Genomic DNA, 23525 nt, shown 5'->3' with positions numbered 1-23525 from the left:
TGTGATTCCTTTTGTTTATTTAGGGCACTATGCAATTTAATTAGGGCAGGAAATTGCTGCAGAATACTTTCTAACCAACATCAGTTGCATGCAATTGTGTGGCCATTAAATTGTGTGGACACTACACCATGCTTAGAGCAAACAGTTTTGAAATAGTCAAACACAAGGAAATCTGCAGATGCTGGAATTTCAACCAACACACATAAAAGTTACTGGTGAACGCAGCAGGCCAGGCAGCATCTCTAGGAAGAGGTACAGTCGACGTTTCGGGCCGAGACCCTTCGTCAGGACTAACTGAAAGAAGAGCTAGTAAGAGATTTGAAAGTCGGAGGGGGAGGGGGAGATCCAAAATGATAGGAGAAGACAGCAGGGGGAGGGATGGAGCCAAGAGCTGGACAGGTGATTGCCAAAAGGGATACGACAGGATCATGGGACAGGAGGCCCAGGGAGGAAGAAAAGGGAGGTGGGGGGAGAAAACCCAGAGGATGGGCAGGGGGTATAGTGAGAGGGACAGAGGGAGAAAAAGGAGAGAGAGCGAAAGAATGTGTGTATATAAATAAATAAATAACGGATGGGGTACGAGGGGGAGGTGGGGCATTAGTGGAAGTTAGTGAAATCAATGTTCATGCCATCAGGTTGGAGGCTGCCCAGACGGAATATAAGGTGTTGCTCCTCCAACCTGAGTGTGGTTTCTTCTCTACAGTAGAGGAGGCCGTGGATAGACATATCAGAATGGGAATGGGACATGGCACTGGGAGATCCTGCTTTCTCTGGCGGACAGAGTGTAGGTGTTCAGTGAAACAATCTCCCAGTCTGTGTCAGGTCTCGCCAAAATATAGGCCGCATCGGGAGCACCGGACGCAGTATATCACCCCAGCCGACTCACAGGTGAAGTGTGGCCTCACCTGGAAGGACTGTCCGGGGCCCTGAATGGTGGTAAGGGAGGAAGTGTAAGAGCATGTGTAGCACTTGTTCCACTTACAAGGATAAGTGCCAGGAGGGAGATCAGTGGGGAGGAATGGGGGGGACGAATGGACAAGGGAGTTGCATAGGGAGCAATCCCTGCGGAAAGCGGGGGGGGGGGTGGAGGGAAAGATGTGCTTAGTAGTGGGATCCCGTTGGAGGTGGCAGAAGTTACAGAGAATTATATGTTGGACCCGGAGGCTGGTGGGGTGGTAGGTGAGGACAAGGGGAACCCTATTCCTAATAGGGTGGTGGGAGGATGGAGTGAGAGCAGATGTGCGTGAAATGGGGGAGATGCATTTGACAGCACAGTTGATGATGGAGGAAGGGAAGCTCCTTTCTTTAAAAAAGGAGGACATCTCCTTCGTCCTGGAATGAAAAGCCTCATCGTGAGAGCAGATGCGGCGGAGATGGAGGAATTGCGAGAAGGGGATAGCATTTTTGCAAGAGACAGGGTGAGAAGAGGAATAGTCCAGATAGCTGTGAGAGTCATTAGGCTATAGTTTTGAAATAGTGTCAGTTGCATGTGTTTGCGTTCAAAAACAGTGATCTTTGTCATTAAAATTGGTGAGATGTGAAAAAGAGAACAATTCAGAACTGTTTTGCCTACTGTAGTTTCAAGCATCCAGGTTTGGAGAAGGCAGAGGTGGCCGGGAGCGAAAATGATACAATTTCACTACCTCATCAAGTTAGGAACTACGAATAATTTGAATCCTGCCGATAATCAGCTTGAATTTTACAATAAAAATTAAGATTTGGAGCATGCAATTGTTGAAAGCATTATCTGCACTTGGTGTCTCCACTGTTTTTGTTCATCTAGTCAATCAAAAGAACACAGCAACATACAACATACAATTCTTCCATCAATAACTATTAGGACCTAATAAACAGTTTATGGTACTGCAGTATTATTGGTAGTGTTCAAATTTGTTCTATATTCCATTTAAATGCATAATTTGTTACTCAGTTAAATGGTACTTTATCTTTTTTATACCTTTTTTACCATTTCCATGAAAATTTAGCTAATTGAGGGCTCTGTATTAAAATTTGCTTAATCGGGCCCCATGTGTCCCAATTAATCAGCATCCACTGTATATGTAATTGTACAAGGCAAATAATGTTAATCATTGAATCTTGATCTTATAACTATTGACAGTAAGTTGACTACAGCAAGTGTGAAGAAAGTCACAGGTTTAGGCTACTCCAGGTACACATTGTAAATGAGATTAACTGATACACAGATTTAAATACAAAGGTAGTTAATTACATCCAGTCATGAACTATTACAATGGATTGATCTTGAATAAGGTAGAAATGTGTAATGAAGTAATGCAACCTGCTTAATAGCTCTGACTTCTTGATTCGGAGTAAAGGAAATAAGATCATTGGAGAAGAAAAATAGCAGGCAGCAGAAGAGGTAATCAAGGGAGATGGAAATTGGTGGTTCTGCTGGAGGAGGAGCAGCAGCAGGATTGCTTGGATTGAAAGATTAGCAGATAGAAATGTTTGATAAGGAAATTGGTGGATGGGGAGGCATGGTAGTTACGTGATCAGTATGTCAGGTGGAATGGGAGAAAGTTTGATAACTTTGGGATGGTATTGGGGATCACTGATGACATTGTGTTGGGGAGTGCTGATTAGTTGGTGAGACACTTCAGTGACAAAATTGCTTTGAGATGGACCCAGAGCGGAATCCACAGGTTTCAAACTGCCCTGACTGTTCATGTTTAGGTCAAGCCTCAGCTGTATCCCAATGTTGCAAGCCTCACTGGACAGAGGCTCATGGACAGAGATGGCCACGTGAGTGAGTGTACATTATGGAAATGGCATTCAAGTTGCACTACCCTAGAAGGCAGAGCAAATGTTTAAGTTCTGCTCCGCATTGTGCATCAGGAGTGTGCTGGACACAGAGAGAAAAAAATCACAGACTCCGTAAATCATTGAAGTTCCTGAGTAGGCAAAGATTACTTTTCATTGAAAATGAAACAATGAATGCTCAAAAATATGATGTCACATGATCACAGTTTTAGGCAATCACATGTTCAATTGTTTATAATATCTGAAGATGATTTGCAAATGATATGCACAACATGCTAGACGAACTCAGCAGGTTGAGCAGCATCCGTGGAAATGAACAGTCAACATTTTGGGCCGTGATCCTTCGTCAGGACTGAAGAGGGAGGGGGCAGGGGCCCTATAAAGAAGGTGGGGGGAGGGTGGGAAGGAGAAGGCTGGTAGGTTCCAGGTGAAAAACCAGTAAGGGGAAAGATAAAGGGGTGGGGGAGGGGATAGGCAGTAAAGGTGAAGAAGGAAGGGGGAAGCACAATGCGTAGTAGAAGAAGGCAGAACCATGAAGGAGGTGATAGGCATCTGGAGGAGGGGGCAAAGTGAAACTGGGATGGGGGAAGGGAGGGGGAGGGATTTACCGGAAGTTGTTAAGAATTCAATGCTCATGCCAAGGGGCTAGAGACTACCCAGATGCTATATGGGGTGTTGCTCCTCCAACCTGAGTTTGGCCTCCTCATGGCAGTAGAGGAGGCCATGTATGGACATATCCAAATGGGGATGTGAAGCAGAGTTGAAGTGGGTGGCAACCGGGAGATCCTGTCTGTTGTGGCGGACGGAGCGGAGGTGCTCGATGAAGCGGTCCCCCAATCTTTCCCCTTACTGGTTTTTCACCTGGCACCTACCATCCTTATCCTTCCCACCCTTCCCCCACCTTTTTATAGGGCCCCTGCCCCCTCCCTCTTCAGTCCTGACGAAGGGTCTCAGCCCGAAACGTTGACTGTTCGTTTCCACAGATGCTGCCCGACTTGTTGAGTTCCTCCAGCAGGTTGTGTCTGCTGCTTTGACCCCAGCATCTGCAGAGTATTTTGTGTTTACAATTTGCAAATGATTTCCTTTCTTACAGTCACCATAACTGAAAAGTAAGAAAGTCCCACCTTCATTTTTCACTAATCTCTTGAATATTTTGTCAAAAGTTGTGTTGGTTTATGTTTGTATTTGCTAAAGGTTCAGCTAACTGCCTTTAAAAGTTAATTGTGTTTTGTAAATGTATTTTGTTGTCATTATTGTAGAATTGATCATTGTTAAACTTCCATTTTTTTTGACAAGTCGCAAATAGTTTTTGCTGAGATGGCTAACTGCATTAAAGTTAATTTATTGCAAATGAACATTGGGATGCAAGCACAGAGTAGAGGAAAAAGTGTACAGGTGATTTCTGTATGTCCAGAAAGTAAAATTCTCTCTTTGACATGCAAGTAGTGATATCTTAAGAGAGGACACCTACCAAGGGTCACATGGTTACCCTCTATAAACACCTGGATGGGAAATATTAATTCCATGTAAGAGTGCACAGTGATTCATATTTCAATCATTTTCCCCTTTAGAGGGTGTTGAAACAGCGTATGCAAGCAAACAGGATATCCATCATTTGTTTTCTACAATTATGATGAGGTATTTGGGTTCACATTGCCATGAATGGAAAGTGTAAGAGCATGAAGTGTTTCTAACTACAGTTGTGCCAGTCAAAGCCAAGTAAAACTGCCAATCTGCTCAGAGACATGTAAATTAAAGTGTGTTTGTTGTCAGTGGGCAGTTAGTGGTGGGTGGAAATAGAGTAATCCCTGGTGTAAAAAAACAATGAGTCCATCATCCAGGCTATGACCCATCTCTTTGCACACTGTAAGTTCACAGAGAAGGTGTGGAGGAGGATGGACGGGCTAATACCACGTTTCATCCCCAGCAGCTGCGTAACAGAGGACTCTCTGATCTACGGGCTGTTCCCGGGGACGCACACGGAAACCAACATCCAGTGCTGCTGGCGGATCATCAACTCAGTGAAAGACGCTCTTTGGTCGGCCCGAAACTTGATGATCTACCAGCACATGGAGACGTCCATGGCAGAATGCTGCTGACTGGCACATTCTCGGCTGCAGGAGTTCGTGCTGGGGGACGCACTGAAACTTGGTGCAGCCACCGCAAGGACCCGGTGGGGAAGGACCACAGTATAGATTTCTTCACCCGCGGAAGTGGGAGGGGTCTGGTGTTGGGGAGTATACCCCTCAACAATGGTGTGGTAAGGTGAACCAACGGAGGGCCACATGGGTGGCCAAAAGTATGGATATCTAGAGACCATAAGAGAAACATATATAAAGGATTGGGAGTCATTGAATAGTTTATTGTATATAATTTTATTTTTGAATAAAGTATATTTTGAAATTTTTAAAAAATGTTCTCTTCTCATTGCTGCTATCAGGAAGGAGGTACAGGGGCTTTAAGTCTCACACCACCAGGTTCAGGAACAGTTATCACCCTTCAACCATTAGGCTGAGTCAGTGTGGAAAACTACACTCACCTCAACACTGAACTGGTTCTAGAACCTATGGACTCACTTTCAAGGACCCTCAACTCATTTCCTCTGTATTATTTATTTACATTTTTTGTATTTGCATTGTTTGTCTTCTTTAGCATAGTGGTAGCCTTTGTGTGTAGTTTTTCATTGATTCTGTTGTATTTCTTTGCTCTGCTGTGAATGCTTGAAAGAAAATTAATCTCAGGGTAGTATATGGTGACATAAAATTACTTTGATAATAAATTTACTTTGAACCTTGAGTTATTCCTCTGAACTTATTGGGAGATCCACACAGAGAACACTTTTGGCACCATGGTAACCAGTGGGGGAAATGTCTGCTCTTCACCGATTGGCACAATAGACTTTGAATGCTTAAATAATAAACGTAGGTCTGGATTGGACAATGCGGTGGAAAGCAGCAGAGGAATTACCTTGATATTGGGTAGTTTTATTTTTGATAATATTATTGAGTTCTCCTTACAGATAGCATTGAACAATCTTTCAACTGTAGTACTAAAATTATTGGTAAGCTGCACAATCTAATGTCTCTATATGTCAATGGACTTGTAGGTCATAACTTTGAAGTTTAATTTTCACTAATTTGTTATCATTATTCAAAAAAAGAAGATCTTTTTTGGTTGAAAATATGCTTTATGGTGAAGATTCACTTGTGTTTCAATTGTTCCAGAGTTTGTTAGAAAGTGTTGACAATTCTGAATGAAATAGCTGGCATTTAGCCATTGGAACCACAGTATGTCATAGAGGTCCATGACTGCACTGTTAAACACAGAAGATCCATGCTTACTGACATAAAACATCAAGTCAATTAGTTCACTACCTCTTGGATACTATGAGGTCTTTAAACTCCTTGATTTCAATGGGAGTTGTGTAGCTTCAGATTAGGAGGGAAAACAGAAGTTAAATCACATTTATTTAATTAGTTAATAGGGTATCCACTTCATTTTTAAACATATTTATAAAAGACCATTGAAAATCATTCATTAAGAAGTGAGAGTTATTTACCTATGAATGCTACGAGGGGTTTGAATGAACTTCCTCAGTTTTCAGGTAGAAGCCTTGTTATTCCAGAAACTCTGCTGCCTGAGAGCAGGATATTACAGTGTAGTGAGACGAGCCTTCCATATCCAAACCAGGTAAGAACGGACGCAAAGCTTCTGCTGGCAGTGATTTTGGCCGGGAAGATCAACCCAATAAGTAATCAAAGAAAATTCCCCAAGTTGGGGAGGAAAAGAAATATTTATTTCATTACATCATCTGACTTGAATTAAGACTTCTGTTTGGATCTTGCAGTCAACAGTGAACATTGACAGCTCACAGCAAGCAGTTTATAAATATCTAATCTCCCAGATGATTAGATGCTGATTCTCCCAGTGATAATTTTCCAGTCTTGTTGGGAGGAGTCTTTTTGCTAAGACTCTACACATGAATAGGGTCTTCTATGTCATATGGAACATCACATTTAGTGATCAAATCAAAACCAACCTACCCACTCACTGAATTAGAGGACTTGGCAGGTACCTTAACCACGTCTTTGGCCCATTAAAGTTTCAAACACCTGAAAATCTTTGCACATCCAAACATTATGAACAAAAACTCAGATTTATTTATTTTAAAAAGACACATCTATAAGCCACAGAGTAACTGAGAAAAATGATCAGAAATATCAAAGGTTTTATGAAATAATAACCAACAAAATAACATGTTCAAGTCATCAGAGACATTCCTGAGGTCATTCAACTCCCTCAAATTTGGATGAGGGGAGTCCTTGAACCTCACTGGAAAAGATACAGATGTCATGTATATAAAGATAAAGACATGGCACAAGATCATTTTTGGCAGTGAATTGACATGCAAGGTTTCAATGACATCAAACTCTCAAGTGGATTCTTCCAAGTTCCTAGCTGCAGACCTCTCCAACTCCAGATCCAATGAGCAGTACAGCCATTGAATCATTGTGAAACTACTTTGAGAGTTTTGCCTTTTGCATGCGGGGGAATCCCAAAGTAGCTGTCAATTCCATAGAATGATTATGATGCATGAAGACTTAATAGACTTAACAATGTTATCCCAAAAAAATGTTAAATCTTAAATATTTGTTGTCATTGAAATGAATGTTAGCAAAAACATTAACTGGAGCAATTACATGTGCATTTTGAATGCAATTTTATTTTGCTTTAAGTGTGACACCTATCCCTAATTTTCCATTTGAAATGTTAATTCACTGCTTATTCAATATTACTTCCATCCTTCCAACCCAGACTTTGGCATTGAAAAAAAATAAGTGAAACCAACAGCTTGATGTGAATAATATACACCTGCAATTACGTGTGCAAGACCCAAATCCCACAATGTATCAGCAAAACCAATTAGCTGCTAACTTTTTTCATATTGTATTCTTATAAAGGTGAAAATGCAGCTTTACACGTTTGCCAAGTGCACATGAATGAAGTTTTCCTGAAATCACAGCTCCACTCACCTTTAATAGGAATTTTACATTTTCTGTAATTATTGAAAATAATCAAGAATCTAAGTGAACACAAATGAATGAAATTGATATAAATGCAACAAATAAATTTAACTGTCTTTTGCATTCCATTAGCAGTATCTAATGTTTTGGAAGCTTTAATTCCTCGATTTATCTTTTTAATCATTCTATAAACTGATGTGACATATGGCAAAATTGTTATTATTGGATGATATTCATCAGTATTTTGTCTGACATCCCAATATGAGCTCATTACAATTGGGTACAATTAATCTTGCAGTTTGAAGTGACTATGGCAAACACTTTTTGAGACATCGACAAAAATATTTTCAATTAGTTACTATTGGAATAATGAATCATTAGCTTAGCACATTTTGGAAAAATAATCAAAAATTTCAAATGCAGTTATTGCGAGTGTTTTTGTTGGTACACATGCTGAATTTTGGCTGCTGTTCATTTCCATCTCATACAATTATAGCAGCATTGAAATTAAGCTTGTTCAGGAGCCGAATTTTAATGTAACTGAAGCAATGTTTCACATATGCCCTCCAGAGAAGATGATTAATGAACAGAATGAAAATGATTTGCTCCCATGAGAAAGTGATCAATCTTTGTTTCAGGCCAAAGTAAACTCTGTAATGCCAGTTTTAAGCACCTTGGGTCAATATGAGACTTAGAAATGGCTGAACATTTTTTGCCAGTTTTAGATCCTAGTTAATACGCTAAAACTGACTTACTTGTTATTGATTCTTAACAGGTAACAAGAAATGTTAGGAACTTAAAACATTACCACATATTTTTACACTGCAAATCTTTGTTACCTCTAGAGTTGTTCAGTTGAATATGGCAAGAAAGGCGCAACAGAACTAACAAATCTTGTCTTAAAGCCAAATTTGCGTAATCAGCTTTTATTCTTGCTTTCCTTTAAAACAACATGGTAAAATTCCTGAAACAAAGATTCATTAGCTCAGATAACAAACTAAGAATAACAATAGTTGAAAGTTGGATAATACAATCCTCCCATACTTATTACCATGTCTACAAAGTTAAAGGAATTGATAAAATTTCCCGGAACACAGGTAACACAGGCACTTAAGGTTCCAATTTATGTAGGATTTTGGCACAAAAACATAATAGACATGATCAATGTTAAATACACCAATAAATAAAGGCTAGCAGTAATAATGTGACCTTCACATTAGTATGAAGCATCTTATAGTCAAGGAACTATTTTTGAAGTGTAATTGCTGTAGCTATTCAAAAAATGCAGCAGTTAAAGTTCTACAGTGAAGTGATAAATGTCAAGATATCTGTTATTCAGTGATGCCAATTCAAAAATAAATTCAATGACCTGGATAGGACGAATAACTCCCCGTCTTAGAAAATAAACATTGTTCAAGTATGGTTGACATGGAACGACACAGAGCTAGATTGAACTGAACTGAACATGCCTGGACTGGTTCGATGATTTGTGGTTTGGTGTTTTATATTCTGTGCTTTTCACTTTTTTTTTGTCGTTTGCACAACTTGCTCTTTTTCTGCACATCGGGAGTGTAATATTTTTCTTTGAACAGGCGCCACAGATTTCTTTCTTTATTTTGCGGCTAGCTGTGGGAAGATGAATCTTAGGGCTATGCAGCATATATACTTCGATAATAAATGTACTTTGAAGCTATGAATGTTTGTTTCACTTCTAATTTTGTCTTATTGCATTACAAGAAAATTGACCTAAATCATTAACTCAATTCCTCTCCAGGTATACTGTATAATCTCTTAGTACTTATAGTTTTTTCTATCTTTATTTCTGACTATTGCCTACTGATTGAGAAGCAGAGTTGCTACCAACTTAACCTCAACAAACACCATATATTGGAGCATTTGTTATATTTCATTTTTGACCTGTCTAAAGACAATGGCTAAAACAAATACAAGAAGCTTTTCAGCTCAAGCACAGAATTAAATAACATGAGTGTGAAGAAATCTCAACAAAATTCAGATATTTAAAAAGATTTTAAAAGATCTTTGAATTATGGAGGACAGCATGTGTATAAAGGTCCCTCTCCAGCAGACTTCATCAAGATCATCATGACTCCAGTATTTCTACTATTTAAAAATGTTTCTTAATTGTACATATGATTTTTTTGTGTTCTATCGTTGAGCAGCAGTGAACCATCTGATTGGCCTATCAGAGTTCTCTTTGAGAACTGCAGTAGTTGACTTGATCAGCATTTCTGATCTGGCTATAGTTCACGATTACACTTAATAAGTAAAAAGATACAGACATGACAGTTTTATGCCATTTAAAAAAATCATTTGTACCAAGGCTGCAGTGCAATATTGAGAACATTTATCTCAATTGAGACACTGAGCTCTCACAATGCACACCAGAGTTTATTTCACAGAACTGATTAGAATGTGTTGTACTTTGCTTAGCAATGAATCAAAAATGGGACAGATATTGGCCAATGCATTGATCCCACTAACTGTAAATAATTCCGTTCACCAATGAGTTTATAATACAACAACATGTTACTGCTATAGAGGGGCTTGCTACTGGTAGAGTTTAATATTTACATTTCCTCAAGTTTAATTGCCTAAATTACAACAAACGTCTTTTTGGGTCTGTTTAATAGTTTAAAATAAAACCCTATTTTCGGGGGTACAGGATGCTGCCTGTCCTGCTGAGTTCCTTCAATATTTTGAGTGTGCTAATGTGTCTTAAATTGATCTGCTTTAAAAGTGTATTTAAGAACTAGCTGGCAGACTTCACCATCTCACAATCAATGTATTAAAATAACTTGAGGAGATACCTAAGAAATTATTGTTATTTTGCTGCAAGGTGTTCTATATACCACATTAGCTGTTGAACTCTATTATCTGTTTACTCACTTATAGATATGATACTGTAAAAGCTAATAATATAATCACGCACTACAGTCTAAAGCAAACTCATGCTCTTATGAGTCATTCAAGGATAACAATAAGTGAATAATTTAAATTTATGGCATGTGTAGGATGTAATCTAACGGCAAATGTCTTTGTTGTGGAGGTAATAATGCTTTCCTAGTGCATTGACTAATCAATTTTGTAGACTAATGAAAAACTTCACACAGATTTTTCTTTTCAGAGGTGTGCCTTCCTGTATTTCATTTGCTACTAATACTATGGATGACACATTAATTTAGTATTATTTACATAAATTTTAGTCACTGGTAGAAATTGGCTACCTATACACCATAAGGTGAAGGTCTCCAGAAGGTGCAGAAAATGCGCAGCCATCAGCAAACAAATATTTGCATTTAATTTATCTGGAGAGCACAGTTGATGCTTGTAGTCTTGATAGGTTTAACAGATTCCTTGTTATAGTCACATACAAGTTGATGTACTATGTATTATGTACTATGTACTATGGGAACATCAAGTGGAAGCAGCAGAGACTTGCTTCTGTTTGTTCAAAGCACCTCAACAAATATATAGTCACTACAAATTCTGCCATGCATACTACCATGGCACTATTTTAGAATGGGCCAACACTGGAGTACAATACATCCTCCAGTAGATAACCAAACATTTGTTCACAGGGTGTTTTTTTATAGACCACCCAACAGAAACTGGGACATAGAAGAGCAGATAGGGAGACAGATTCAGGAAAGGTGTAATAATAACAGGGTTGTTGTGGTGGGAGATTTTAATTTCCCAAATATCAATTGGCATGTCCCTAGAGCAAAGTGTTTAGATGGGTGGAGTTTGTTAGGTGTGTTCAGGAAGGTTTCTTGACACAATAAGCCTACAAGAGGAGAGGCTGTACTTGATCTGATATTGGGAAATGAACCTGGTCAGGAGTCAGGACTCTCAGTGGGAGAGCATTTTGGAGATAGTGATCACAATTCTATTTCCTTTACCATATCTTTGGAGAGGGATAGGAATAGACAAGTTAGGAAAGCATTTAATTGGAGTAAGCAGAAATATGAGGCTATCAGGCAGGAACTTGGAAGCATAAATTGGAAACAGATGTTCTCAGGGAAATGGACGGAAGAAATGTGGCAAATGTTCAGGGGATATTTCCATGGAGTTCTGCATAGGTACGTTCCAATGAGACAGGAAAAGGATGGTAGGTACAGGACCTGTGGTGTACAAAGGCTGTTGTAAATCTAGTCAAGAAGAAAAGAAGAGATTACGAAAGATTCAAAAAACTAGGTAAGGATAGAGTTCTAGAAGATTATAAGGCTAGCAGGAAGGAGCTTAAGAATGAAATTGGGATAGCCAGAAGGGGCCATGAGAAGGCCTTGGTGGATAGGATTAAGGAAAACCCCAAGGCATTCTACAAGTATGTGAAGAGCAAGAGGATAAGACCTAAGAGAATAGGACCACTCAAGTGTAACAGTGGAAAAGTTATGAGAATAGATTGAGTGAATTTGGCCTTTTCTCCTTGGAGCGACAGAGGATGAGAGGTGACCTGATAGAGGTGTATAAGATGATGAGAGGCATTGATTGTGTCGATAGTCAGAGGCCTTTTCCCCAGGGCTGAAATAGCTAGCACGAGAGGGCACAGTTTTAAGGTGCTCGGAAGAAGGTACAGAGGAGATGTCAGGGGTAAGTTTTATACACAGAGAGTGGTGAGTGTGTGGAATGGGTTGCTAGTGACGGTGGTGGAGGAGGAAACGATAGGCTCTTTTAAGAGACTCCTGGATAGGCACATGGAGCATAGCAAAATAGAGAGCTGTGGGTAATCATTGTTAATTTCTAAGGTAAGGAAATGTTTGGCACAGCTTTGTGGGCCGAACAGCCTCTATTGTACCGTAGGTTTCTATGTTCTAGATAAGTTTGAAGGAAAGCTTTACTGCTTTAAAGAGGGAATAAGGAGCATCTTGGGGTTAGGAAGGAAAAGTCCAAAGCTTAACACTTTGGAAGCCCATGACAATGTCACCTATGGTGGAGGGATTCTAAATGAGGATCTGCCAGAGGCTAGAGTTGAAACATAATATAATGTCACAGGGCTGGCATTAAGAAAATGGACAGATAAGCAACCATGGAGTGATTTCAAAAATGATGAACAATTTGAAAATAAATTGTTGCTTAACTTGAAACCAATATAGCTTAGTGAGTACAGAGGTCATGGGTAAATGTGACCTGGGATATATGAAGATGTTATCAGTAGCTTGTGGGATCAGTGGCAGGGTCATCTGAGGTGTGGGAACTATGGGTATCACAGGATGGATTTGAAGGAACGATGGATTTTGAAGGATTATAAAATCAGGGAATTGGAGAATCAGTGAAGAGGTTTATAATATGGGGGGAGGGGAGGGCACGAGGAGCAGTAGAGTTTTTCAGAAGGTATGTTGCTTTTGGAGCCTGGGGTTGCATTCCAGATTAGGACTTACATCTGTGGGGCAGCAGTCTAGAGCAGGGCTGGAGAAACCCAGTTCTCCTGAGAGTGACTATGATGATGTTGCAACAAAAAAAAAACGAATCAGGAGCAGAAATAGATTATTCAGGTGCTCAAGTTTATTCTGCTATTTAACCAGATCATAGTTAACCTGACTTTAATGTCAACTCTGAATTCCTGCATACCCATGTTAATCTTTCAATCTTTACGAAATATCAATTGATCACGGTCCTAAAAATATTCAGTGACATTGTTTCCACTGCCTTTCCATGTCCTACTGAAATAAAATTTACCTGGAAATGCTCCAATATGATTTTAAATCCAAAAGAATAACATTTTATAAAAGCACTAAATAGATGTAAAAATTCCAAATAATTAATAGATCTGAAGACCACCAAACTTTACAGTGAACATTATGAGAGAACGAGCAGGGGCCCCCAAAATGTTGCAAGTTATGAAATATAGTAAAGATGCATGGCCCCAGCTGTGTGTAGTGCAATTATAATTAAATGTTTAAGCCAGATAAATTAATAAAATGAACATATTTTATCACATTACTTACCAATAGTGTTTGTCATAATGGCTTATTCTTCCCCATTAAATCCCTGTGACATTTTGGTGAAAATATCCGTTAGGATTTTGCACTTTGCCCTCTATTTGGCACCTAGATTCAAGTAAACAGCGATGACTGCATAACCCAATGGTTCCTAACCTGGGATCCATGGCCCCCTGCTTAACTGAATTGGTCCATGTCATAAAAATGGTTGGAAATCCCTGGTATGACTGAATTTAAAAACAGTGGATCTCAATTAAAAAGTACAAGTTAAAATGCCAAATATATTATCAAATCAGTGAAAGAAAGAAAAAGAAAATAGAAAAATGGTAAAAAAAATAAAGCTCCAATAGAAACCATATGTTGTGAAAATGTATTTTCATTGACAGAGAGACTTTCTGGTAATAATTACATTTACCATGACAATAGATGTCAACATTTCCCTTTGCCTGAAGTGGCAATCGTAATTACACAGAAATAACACAGAGTTCCATGAAGCTTTGCCATTATTTTGACTGCACATTTTGGACCAAGTTTTCAAGCACTATCTGAAGATAGTATGTGTATCATTTACCAATGGTGAAACTACAATGATACAACAAATCATTTTAATTATTATGGAACACATCACATGACTTGTAGATTGCTGTTCTGAATGGTAGATTGTCCTAGTTTGCTTAACATTTGTCCAGAAGTGTTGCTGAGTTCACATTATGTAGAAGATCATGTATCAGCCGTGATGGAATGATGAAGAAAACTTGAGGAGGTGATTGGTCTAATTCTGCTCCTATGTCTTATGGTCTTATACTATTGTGGTCAAGAACTCTACCTTGAAATGTGAACATTGAAGTAAGATTACCAACAATCATCTCCACTTTACTGAATATGGTTCTTAATTCTATTTCTTTAAGATGTAGGCATCTATGAAAAACTGGTCATTGGCTGAAAGTAGCAAGGCTGAAGGAGCACGCTAAAGACTGAGATTGAGAATATCTGCATGAGTTTATTCATCAATGTCAGTTATGTTTATATTTAAATTCCACACATTCCTGTTTCCTTCATTACTGTCATTATTATTTGTGAGTACCAGGAAGAAGCTACTAATGTCATTAAGTAAATTGAATGACTCTAAGGTTGTGTACTGTGTATGATGTTAAGGACAATTATACATCCTATACTTAATATTTTCATTGCAGACTTTTACCACCTGAAAGGAAAACGTAAATGATTTCTCGAAACTCCCTCAACAATTATACATGAACATGAAAATCATTGTTATGGACTCTGCTCTAATAAGTTTCATTTCAACTCGAACTATAATTTAATTAGACTAACCTGACAATGGATTCATTGTTTAATACACCCAAGATTGGATTTGGTACATTACTAAGTTCAGTCTTGTTCCAAATATTTATAGAAAATCTTGATAAAATAATTAAAAATGAAATATTCATCAAGATTTTGATCTATCTATACATTCCAAACGTGTGTGGACAAGTAAAGGATTCAGACAAAAGAGGCCCAATTCTAAAACATGTACAGTGATTAAGCAGATAAAATGAGATGTATTACTGGAAAGTGATAAATACTACCACTAAGGAAAATAAATATAACTTTTCAAAATTATATGCTACTTGGGAAAATGGGTTGTGATAAAGATTTGTGCAAAATATTCCTATAAAGAAGAAATGTGCTGCCACAACTCAGTGTGATATCTGTAACGCCAGAGAGAAAAAGAAATATTTAAATATATAGAAAAGTGTAGAAAATAATATTCCGAAGTAAGTCATTTTCATATTCATTATGGGGAGCCCATACAGGAAACATTCTGAGATGAAGACATAAAAGGAAAGTATGAAGTATTCCATATTTTTAAGCATTAAGTTACAAGAGATAAAAAGGCAAAACCCACTGTTATTAGGGAACAGTTTTTAAGGAGTGTTCCAAACTATTCTTAAATAAACACGTGTTACGCAAAATCCATCAGTGCACCAGAAAATGCAGTTGTAATTATAAACAATTACAATTAGAAACAAACACTGCCATTGAGGAACTGAGATATGGAATAGGCTGCCACCTAGTGCATTAAATTCTGATTCAGTTAAATTGTCCAACAATGAGAAATTGATCAATTTATGATCCTATAAAACTTTGAGCAATTTGGAGTAGTGTGGATTCAATTTTAAAAAAGAAGTTATATTGGATCCAGACATAGGACCTGGATAATTGAGTAGTATAAGACTGTGGTTTATCTAGACTTCCTTTTCACTGTGTGGAAGTTCTGTAGCTATGCCTCACTCAAACCTCTAGGGACAGGTGGGCAGCCTATTTCAGCACCTGCTCTTCAGCAGGCTGGAAGTACATGACCAGAAATTACATATCTTTAAATTTGCTTGATTCACACCCCACAACTTGAAAAGACAATAGAGTATCAAGTGTTAGCGATAACATTTCAACATAATGCATCACCTTCTTCCACCACACTAGGAAGTCCTTGAATCCTGTAAGTCAGACAGCTATGGAATATGGATGCCAGTGCAGGGACATCAAATAAATGTGGCAATCTTCCTTATTGCCTCAGGAGAATTTGATTCCTGTTAAGGAAGTTGAATTTTCAACTGAAGAAATGAAAGTTCAATTACAATACCAAGTTGAAAAATTTGCACTGCCAAATCCATCGCTTACCACCCCCCCACCCCACAACTACACCAAAGAATAGAGTCTGTATCTACTTCACTCTAATGCAGACTTGGCAATGTATGCAAAGACTTAGATTATAAATGATATGGAGCACATTTATTATGGGCTATTAACACATCAGCATATGTTTAGCACATAGCAAAGTGCTAAACTTGATAACAGGTTGCTAGCACCTATATAAAGGTACACCTTTGAGCTCATTATTGAGGTGATGTTCCTTTTTGTTTAGCGTGTATTTTCCAAGTCTGTGTTCAGCTGCAGTCACAATAATGAAGGAATTCTCTGATGCCGAGCCAAACCGTATTCTTATCCTAGATTCATAGCAAATCCAAACATTTATCTATCACCATCCTTCATCTAAAATATATTTTACCAATTGGAGTTATCTTCTAAATTGAGAATAAAATTCAAAGAATGTAGCTGAGTTTAACTTTTTTTGCAATGCGCAGACTTTTGTAACATCAAAGGGAACATCTTCAAAAAGGTCTGCCTTTAAAAAAAATTGTAGTACAAATACTTGGGCATGTTCTGCTTATGTGTTTGGTGCACAGCAAAGTACTTGGTATGATCAAATTCAGCATAATGATGGACATAGATACCCATTATAGTGCTGTGAATCTCGTACATAAGCAAATTAACTGGCCAAGGGAAATTGAGCTTGCTAGCTACATGCTCTATTAACAATAAAATCATAGTTTTATTATGTTACAAAATATTGAATAACAACAATTTCTGAAATAACATTTCAAATATGTGAGTCCTGATGAAGAGTCTCAGCCCGAAACATCGACTGGTCATTTCCCTCCATGGAAGCTGACTGACCTGCTGAGCTCCTCCAGAATTTTGTGCCTGTTGTTCAAGATTTTGAGCATCTGCAGTATCTCTTAAGTCTGTGTAAACCTTTCACATGACTAATTTATCTTAAGGTTTTAAGTTTCAAAACCTTGTAGTTGAATGGTTACAACCCCTACTTAATTAGTCTAAAATAAAAGTCTTCATTGAAGCAAATGAACAGTATTGTCAAAAGACTTGTTTCTCTCGTTTTATAATTGTATCATAATTTTTTCTTAAATCCAATAAATTCAATCTTCCTCAATACCCCGATCCCTATTGTTACTAAAAAATGAACTATTTCTGATTTTCTAAAACATGAGCAGTATTATGAAAACCTTCCATCTTGTTAATAATGTTAGTCCTGACGAAGGGTCTCGACCCGAAACGTGGACTGTACCTCTTCCTATAGATGCTGCCTGGCCTGCTGCATTCACCAGCAACTTTGATGTGTGTATCTTGTTAATAACTTTACGTTGAATTTAACCCAGCCACCAATCAGGGTGCCCACACCATACTTGCTGATTCCAATCCAAATGTGAATAAGGGGAGAACAAAATGATCTTGTCACTTGTTAAAGGTTTTGAAAATTGTTGAACTTTGTTCCTACATGTAAAATAAAGATTTTTATGTTTGTATACACCTGCCCATGCTTTACTAAGTCAATTACACTTTATCAGCTCTTAATATCCACATACTGAAGTAAAACGCTGTTAACCAATTGTGCTAACAACTTAATTATAAATATTCCAATGACCATTGTTCAGTTTGAGTTAGACCAGAATCACTTCTTTCCAGACTGCTTTGCTATTTTTCCTAAAATAACAGTGAAAGAAATTGAATTGCACAGAAGAGATGAGAACAACATCCCTCAAGATCGGCTTAAGCAATTAACTAAGTCTGCCAGTGGGGAGAAGTATTTTTACTAATTGGACTAATCACTAGCACAATGAAAGATGATTGTGCATATTGGAGGCCTGTCATCAAAGAACAAGAATATTGTTGCAGAAAATGCAGAGGGCAAAATGTCCTTGGATCAAACATCTTCAATTATTTCATCAATTAGCCTTTCGTCACATGGGATATTTACTGATAACTGCATGGTATTTTCACTTATGTATTTTCAAATACTAAAACCATCTTGAAAGCTATTCAAACAAGACTGATAAATGGGAAGTCCAAGGCCATAAAATGCACTGCAGCATTTGAGGTTATGTACTTATATATTCATAACTACATAATCTCAAGTGCCTACAAGGATCCTGATGAAGGGTCTTGGCCCGAAACAACGACTGTACTCTTTTCCATAGATGTTGCCTGGCCTGCTGAGTTCCTCCAGCATTTTGTGCGTGTTGATAAATGGGAAGTAACATTCAAGTAATAACCAATAGCCACCTCCAGCACAAGATAGCAGAACAATTTGTACTTGACATTCTTGTATTATATTTAAAATAATACAGAAGGAGGTAACATGGTTAATCAGATCCAAGCCAACTCTTCAGGAGCAATCTCATTAATCCCCCTTCTCCTTATTTCCTTATACGCCTGCAATTTACTCTTTCTCATACATTTGTCAACTCTCATTTGATTAATTTTACCATTATTCTATAGTAAGTAACAATTTACAACAACCAATTAACCCACTAGCATGTCTTTGGAATATGGAAAGGATTGAGAACATCCAAAAGCAATCCAGTTACTGAGAGAATGTGCAAATTCTGTGTAACAGCACATGAGATCGCTGAGCTAAGAAGCATCAGCACTAATAGGCACACCACCATAGCATCCTTCAAAGGCATTAACATTTTCAAATCCTCTATCTTCAATCTGTTTTGGATCATCAGTGGCCAAAACACCAGTTACAACTGCAACTGCAATCTGTAGCAGCATTCTGATTCTCAAATGCTGTCTTACATTAACAAGGTGTAGGCTAAGCTTGTGATGAAATATACTCCATTTGCTGAAGTGAATGCTTCCCGACCAATCCTTCGGAATCTCACTACTGTCCAGGACTAAACTTTCTACTTGATAGGCACCTAATCCAACACAAGTATTAATTTCCTTGCCACTTGTTCATTCTGGATGTAGTGTGCACCATCTGCATGATGCATTGCCACATTTGAGGTTATGTAATTACAAATCCATAACTATGTAATCTCAAATGCCTTCAACAGTACAGACTGCTGTGTTCTGCTTACTCCCTACTGAATACCTAATTTGGCCATCGTGTATATCATGAACTCTTCATGATTGCTGACTCGAAATCCTAACAGCAATGTGGTGGAAGTTTCAGCAGCGGTATTACTGTGGTTCAAGAATGGAACTTAGTACTACTGTATCTGTCCAACGTTAATCAGGCATGGACAATAACTGTACAGGTCACATTCCAGGAATGAATCAGAAACAGCAGAAGATCACCTCTTCCTCTGATCCAGAGTTTCAATTTTTGTAACAATTAGCATCATTGCAAACCCAAGAGCAATTGTGCACTTCAACGCAATCTAAATATACTGCCTGACAGTAGATAATGATTGCATTTAGTGACTGCTATAAATACTTTTGGAGACCTGTTATGACATTTGATTGTTTTTGTTTGCATACTTTAAATCAGTGTTTATTAAAATATGCTAATAGTGCACAGCTCAATTAAGGGAATAGTTTTTTTTTCAGAAAATAAAAGATACCTGTAGCTCTGCACGTGTTTACCACGTCAGGAATGACCTACTGTTGGTTAGTAGAGATGGTGGTGAAGGGTAGGCATGAGAAGGGTATGTGTTGCCATATTTCAGAGAAACGATACTATTTAATTATACACCATGAGATGCACACTTTTCAATAATATTGCCCAATAATTTTTAATTTTGCTTTGCTTCTACCAAAATATTTATGTATTGATGGCACTTCATCATTTCACTATAACATTTTGAAAATTAACACTTTGAAAGAAATTATTCTAATACATTTGAAAGCTTAAATGGGAAAACAAGGTTATTTTAATTTGCAATGTACAGAGGTTTCGATTTTGATTTAAAATTATAAAATCAAAATTCAGATTTTAAACATTTTCTGTAAATGAACATTCAAGAACACAGGTGGGTTCGACTGTGTCAGTGTCTGAAGCCTAAACTTACTGATTGATAAGATGTGCGTGTGGTACCAAAGACGATTCCACTGCTGTTTGTACACTTCCCGGAATTTGAATGGGTATTCTCAAATATAAATTACAGCTATACATCTTCATTGATCTCCCTAAGTAAAGCGTCCAGGCTTCAGACGGCCCCGGGCTGATTTATTCGCTTCTGTGCAAATACGTAGCAAATGTTTATTTTTAGTATGTAAATCGAATAAGCCCTCAAGTAAAAAAAAGTGTAAGCATGAATGAGAAAGACATCGGCTCTTCTCAGTCTAGATATATTTACTGAGGTGTCACACCACGGAGAAACGACGCCTTCACATATTTGAGAGCATAATCACGCAGTTTTAACCGTATGGCTTCTGTTTAATTTTCACTGGTACACAATGAATTATGAAGTGGATTCAATTTTCGAATATTTTATTATATGAAAAATACAAAATTCATTGCCGCTCTACACTGAATGGGGGGAGGGGGTGGCGGTATAGGGGCTCTGTTTATTACTGGACGAACTGTTAGACTTCCGACCCCAAGATCTATTTTAATCACATTCAGGCAGGTGATACTGCCTGACGTTCTCTGTTTGGTATTTCTATTTGTTAATCTTTAGTCGGTTTAATTTATTCTGGGTGTTCCATACCTTTGATCAACGCGCTGTAAAACTGCAAATAAGACAACCAGCAAAATTTGCTCGCAATGACGAATAGAAGACAGCCGCGGAAGACTACATTCGCACCTGAAATGTTTTAACATCTGTTGCACCCAGGCAAGTGTCTTGGCCAATGTGGACCAAAGCAACCCACTTGAGGTCAAGGGAAATTTGCACAGATCAGCAGTAAAGGCACATTTGAAGCGCAATTAATTATCACGTTGTCACTCGTTTCCGAAAATGTATTGTACCAACGTGATTTAACTGTTAATGAAAATAACAGCCCATTGGCCGACGTCAGGAAAGTAGGCGCTCGTTGAAATTGGGAGGATCACTCTGAGACAATTTTCAATATATGTTTGGTATTAAGATCGCTGCTTATGAGTTATGCAAAGAGCCGGATTAATATTCCTGGCAGGTGCAACGTTAATGGACAGTTATAAAAAGCGTTCTGATGTGCAGTGTATTGCTCTGCATGTCAGTGTGTTGCTCCAGCCTGTTTGTCTTTCATATAAAGTTTCAGCTATTTAAAATTCTAAGCACAGGGCGGAAATTATCCTCCTTTCCCTTTTAACCAACCGACGGAAGCAAGTAATTACTTTTTTTTTTGGAAAACATTTTTGGCACAGGACATTCGTTTCCCTTCGTGACAATGAAATAAGGAAAGTACAGTTTGATTTCAGCAGGAATCTGTTTTGTGGCAACAAACGGCTACAACTGTAATATTATTCGCCTCTGCTCAGAGCCCTCAGTATATCGCATCCAAACAAGGTTGAAGAAAATCTCCCAGCAAATCGAGCGTGCATTCTGGCAGCTGTGAGCCGTAGCTCGCAGGAATTGTGTTCAATCAATAACTTCTTCAGCCAGTACCCGATAAACATAACTTATCTGATGTCTCATCTGGATATCTTACTCCTCTACAGTTATTAACTAACTCCCAATAGCCTTAGTCATGGAAGCTATCACTATTACGGTTCAGATATTCAATACTAGTCTCAATAAGGATATATGCGAAGAATTCCTAAGATCTTCATATGAGATGGGTTATAAGTCTATCGTTAGTCGATGACCCTGATACGTGATTCAGATCTTGAGATAATCAACAAGAAATTCTGATAATGAGTTGTTTTCATCATAAAATATGTGCAAGACGCAGTCATCGTTGATATGCTAACTAGAGAATAAATAAAGTCACAAAAGAGGTTATTCGGCCCATAATTGCAGCGTTTACTCTTCAAAATAGCTCACTCGTTAGTTGTACTGTGCAGCTATTTCTCACAGCTCTAAAAGTAACTATATTACAAACGTGCGTTTAATTCCTCCCTTGAACTGCACGAATCAACCTGTTCACGCCCTCTTTTCAGTCAGTGCGTACCATCGTGATATATCTGTGCAGTAGTTCACACGAACACCATCACCACTCTATATATCTTGATTATTTCCTTGTCATATTAGGTACAGCACGCAATAGTCTATTTTTTTTCTGGACTGTGATTTGTTATAAGTAGCGCTGTGGGAAAAGTTGTTCGTTAAGCAAAAAAAAAACCAGGATCTCTCAATCGACGTGTGTCAGCTTCCTAGACTTTACTTTCTCCGAAATGCTTTAGGTTTTTTTTAACATCAAGTTCTCCGCTGGAGCACTGGGGGTCGGGCTAAGATTGAAACGGCAACAGAACTTATTATACTATTCTAATAGGTATATCAGAGCAACAGTGCATGCACTTACAGGTAAGACGTCAGCGCGCTTATGTTCTCCGGTATCGTCACAAGCCCGAGTTCTGAGCAATCGACCCACAGTAGAATGCCATCTTCCTCACAGTGGCACTGAGGTGGGCATGGGGGATTCGTTGGCGCTTGGGTCGCACATGCATACCCAAAGGCAGCGAGGATAAGCACCGAGTAGGGCAGGAACATTCTCCTGTGATCTGACGGAAGCCTTTGGAGGGTCGGCACAGATGTCAGTTACAGCAACACACGTGTGTGGATGCAGATCTCTGCAAACTTCAGTCCGCTCTCGCTGCCACCGCATTTACTTATTGTGGCTTTGGGCAAACACACACTTACCTTATTGGCTGGCGTCGCGCACTAAAGTTAGATGATTGATCGCTGTGGGCGGAGCTATAATTTCTTCAACACTTCGGATGATTTCTTGATAGATAGTATTCACCAATACATTATTTACAGTTGCATTCCAAATACTTCAATTTCATTTATTTCTCCTTACAAAAATGTTCGCCACCATTTAAATCAGCTCTAGTCTCTTCATTAGCTGACTTCATTGCTTATAAAAATAGTAATGTATTAACTGAGCCAGTTCACTGCCTATTTTATTCTAAGTGAGAATCTGAGAAGTCAGACTTAAATTATCATTGGAAAACTTTTTCCTCAAATGAGCACGTGATCTGAAAACGTTTTAAATGCAGCAAATGCACGGTACAGCGTACAGATAC

The 23525-nt window shown here is 38.3% G+C and overlaps 1 protein-coding gene across 2 annotated transcripts in view; it reads right to left on the bottom strand.

Annotated features, from left to right (window-relative positions):
- Positions 1-23216, bottom strand: part of lgr6 (leucine-rich repeat containing G protein-coupled receptor 6) — a 368527-nt gene extending 345311 nt beyond the window's left edge. Inside the window, exon 1 of one of the 2 annotated variants that reach the window (XM_072277748.1) lies at positions 23140-23216. Coding sequence is in view for 1 of the 2 variants with exons in the window: in XM_072277747.1 (XP_072133848.1) it covers positions 22802-22989 (188 nt within the window). In the remaining variant the exon portion in view is untranslated. Of the gene's footprint in view, positions 1-22801; positions 23080-23139 lie in introns of those variants that run through there. The other variant, XM_072277747.1, reaches the window with a different exon arrangement.
- Positions 23217-23525: the final 309 nt, after the last annotated feature.

The sequence above is a fragment of the Mobula birostris genome, chromosome 14 (genome assembly GCF_030028105.1).
Source record: "Mobula birostris isolate sMobBir1 chromosome 14, sMobBir1.hap1, whole genome shotgun sequence".
Taxonomy (NCBI): Eukaryota; Metazoa; Chordata; class Chondrichthyes; order Myliobatiformes; family Myliobatidae; genus Mobula; species Mobula birostris.
The sequence above is the reverse complement of the archived record's forward strand: the minus strand, read 5'-3'. Positions and strand labels throughout refer to the sequence as shown.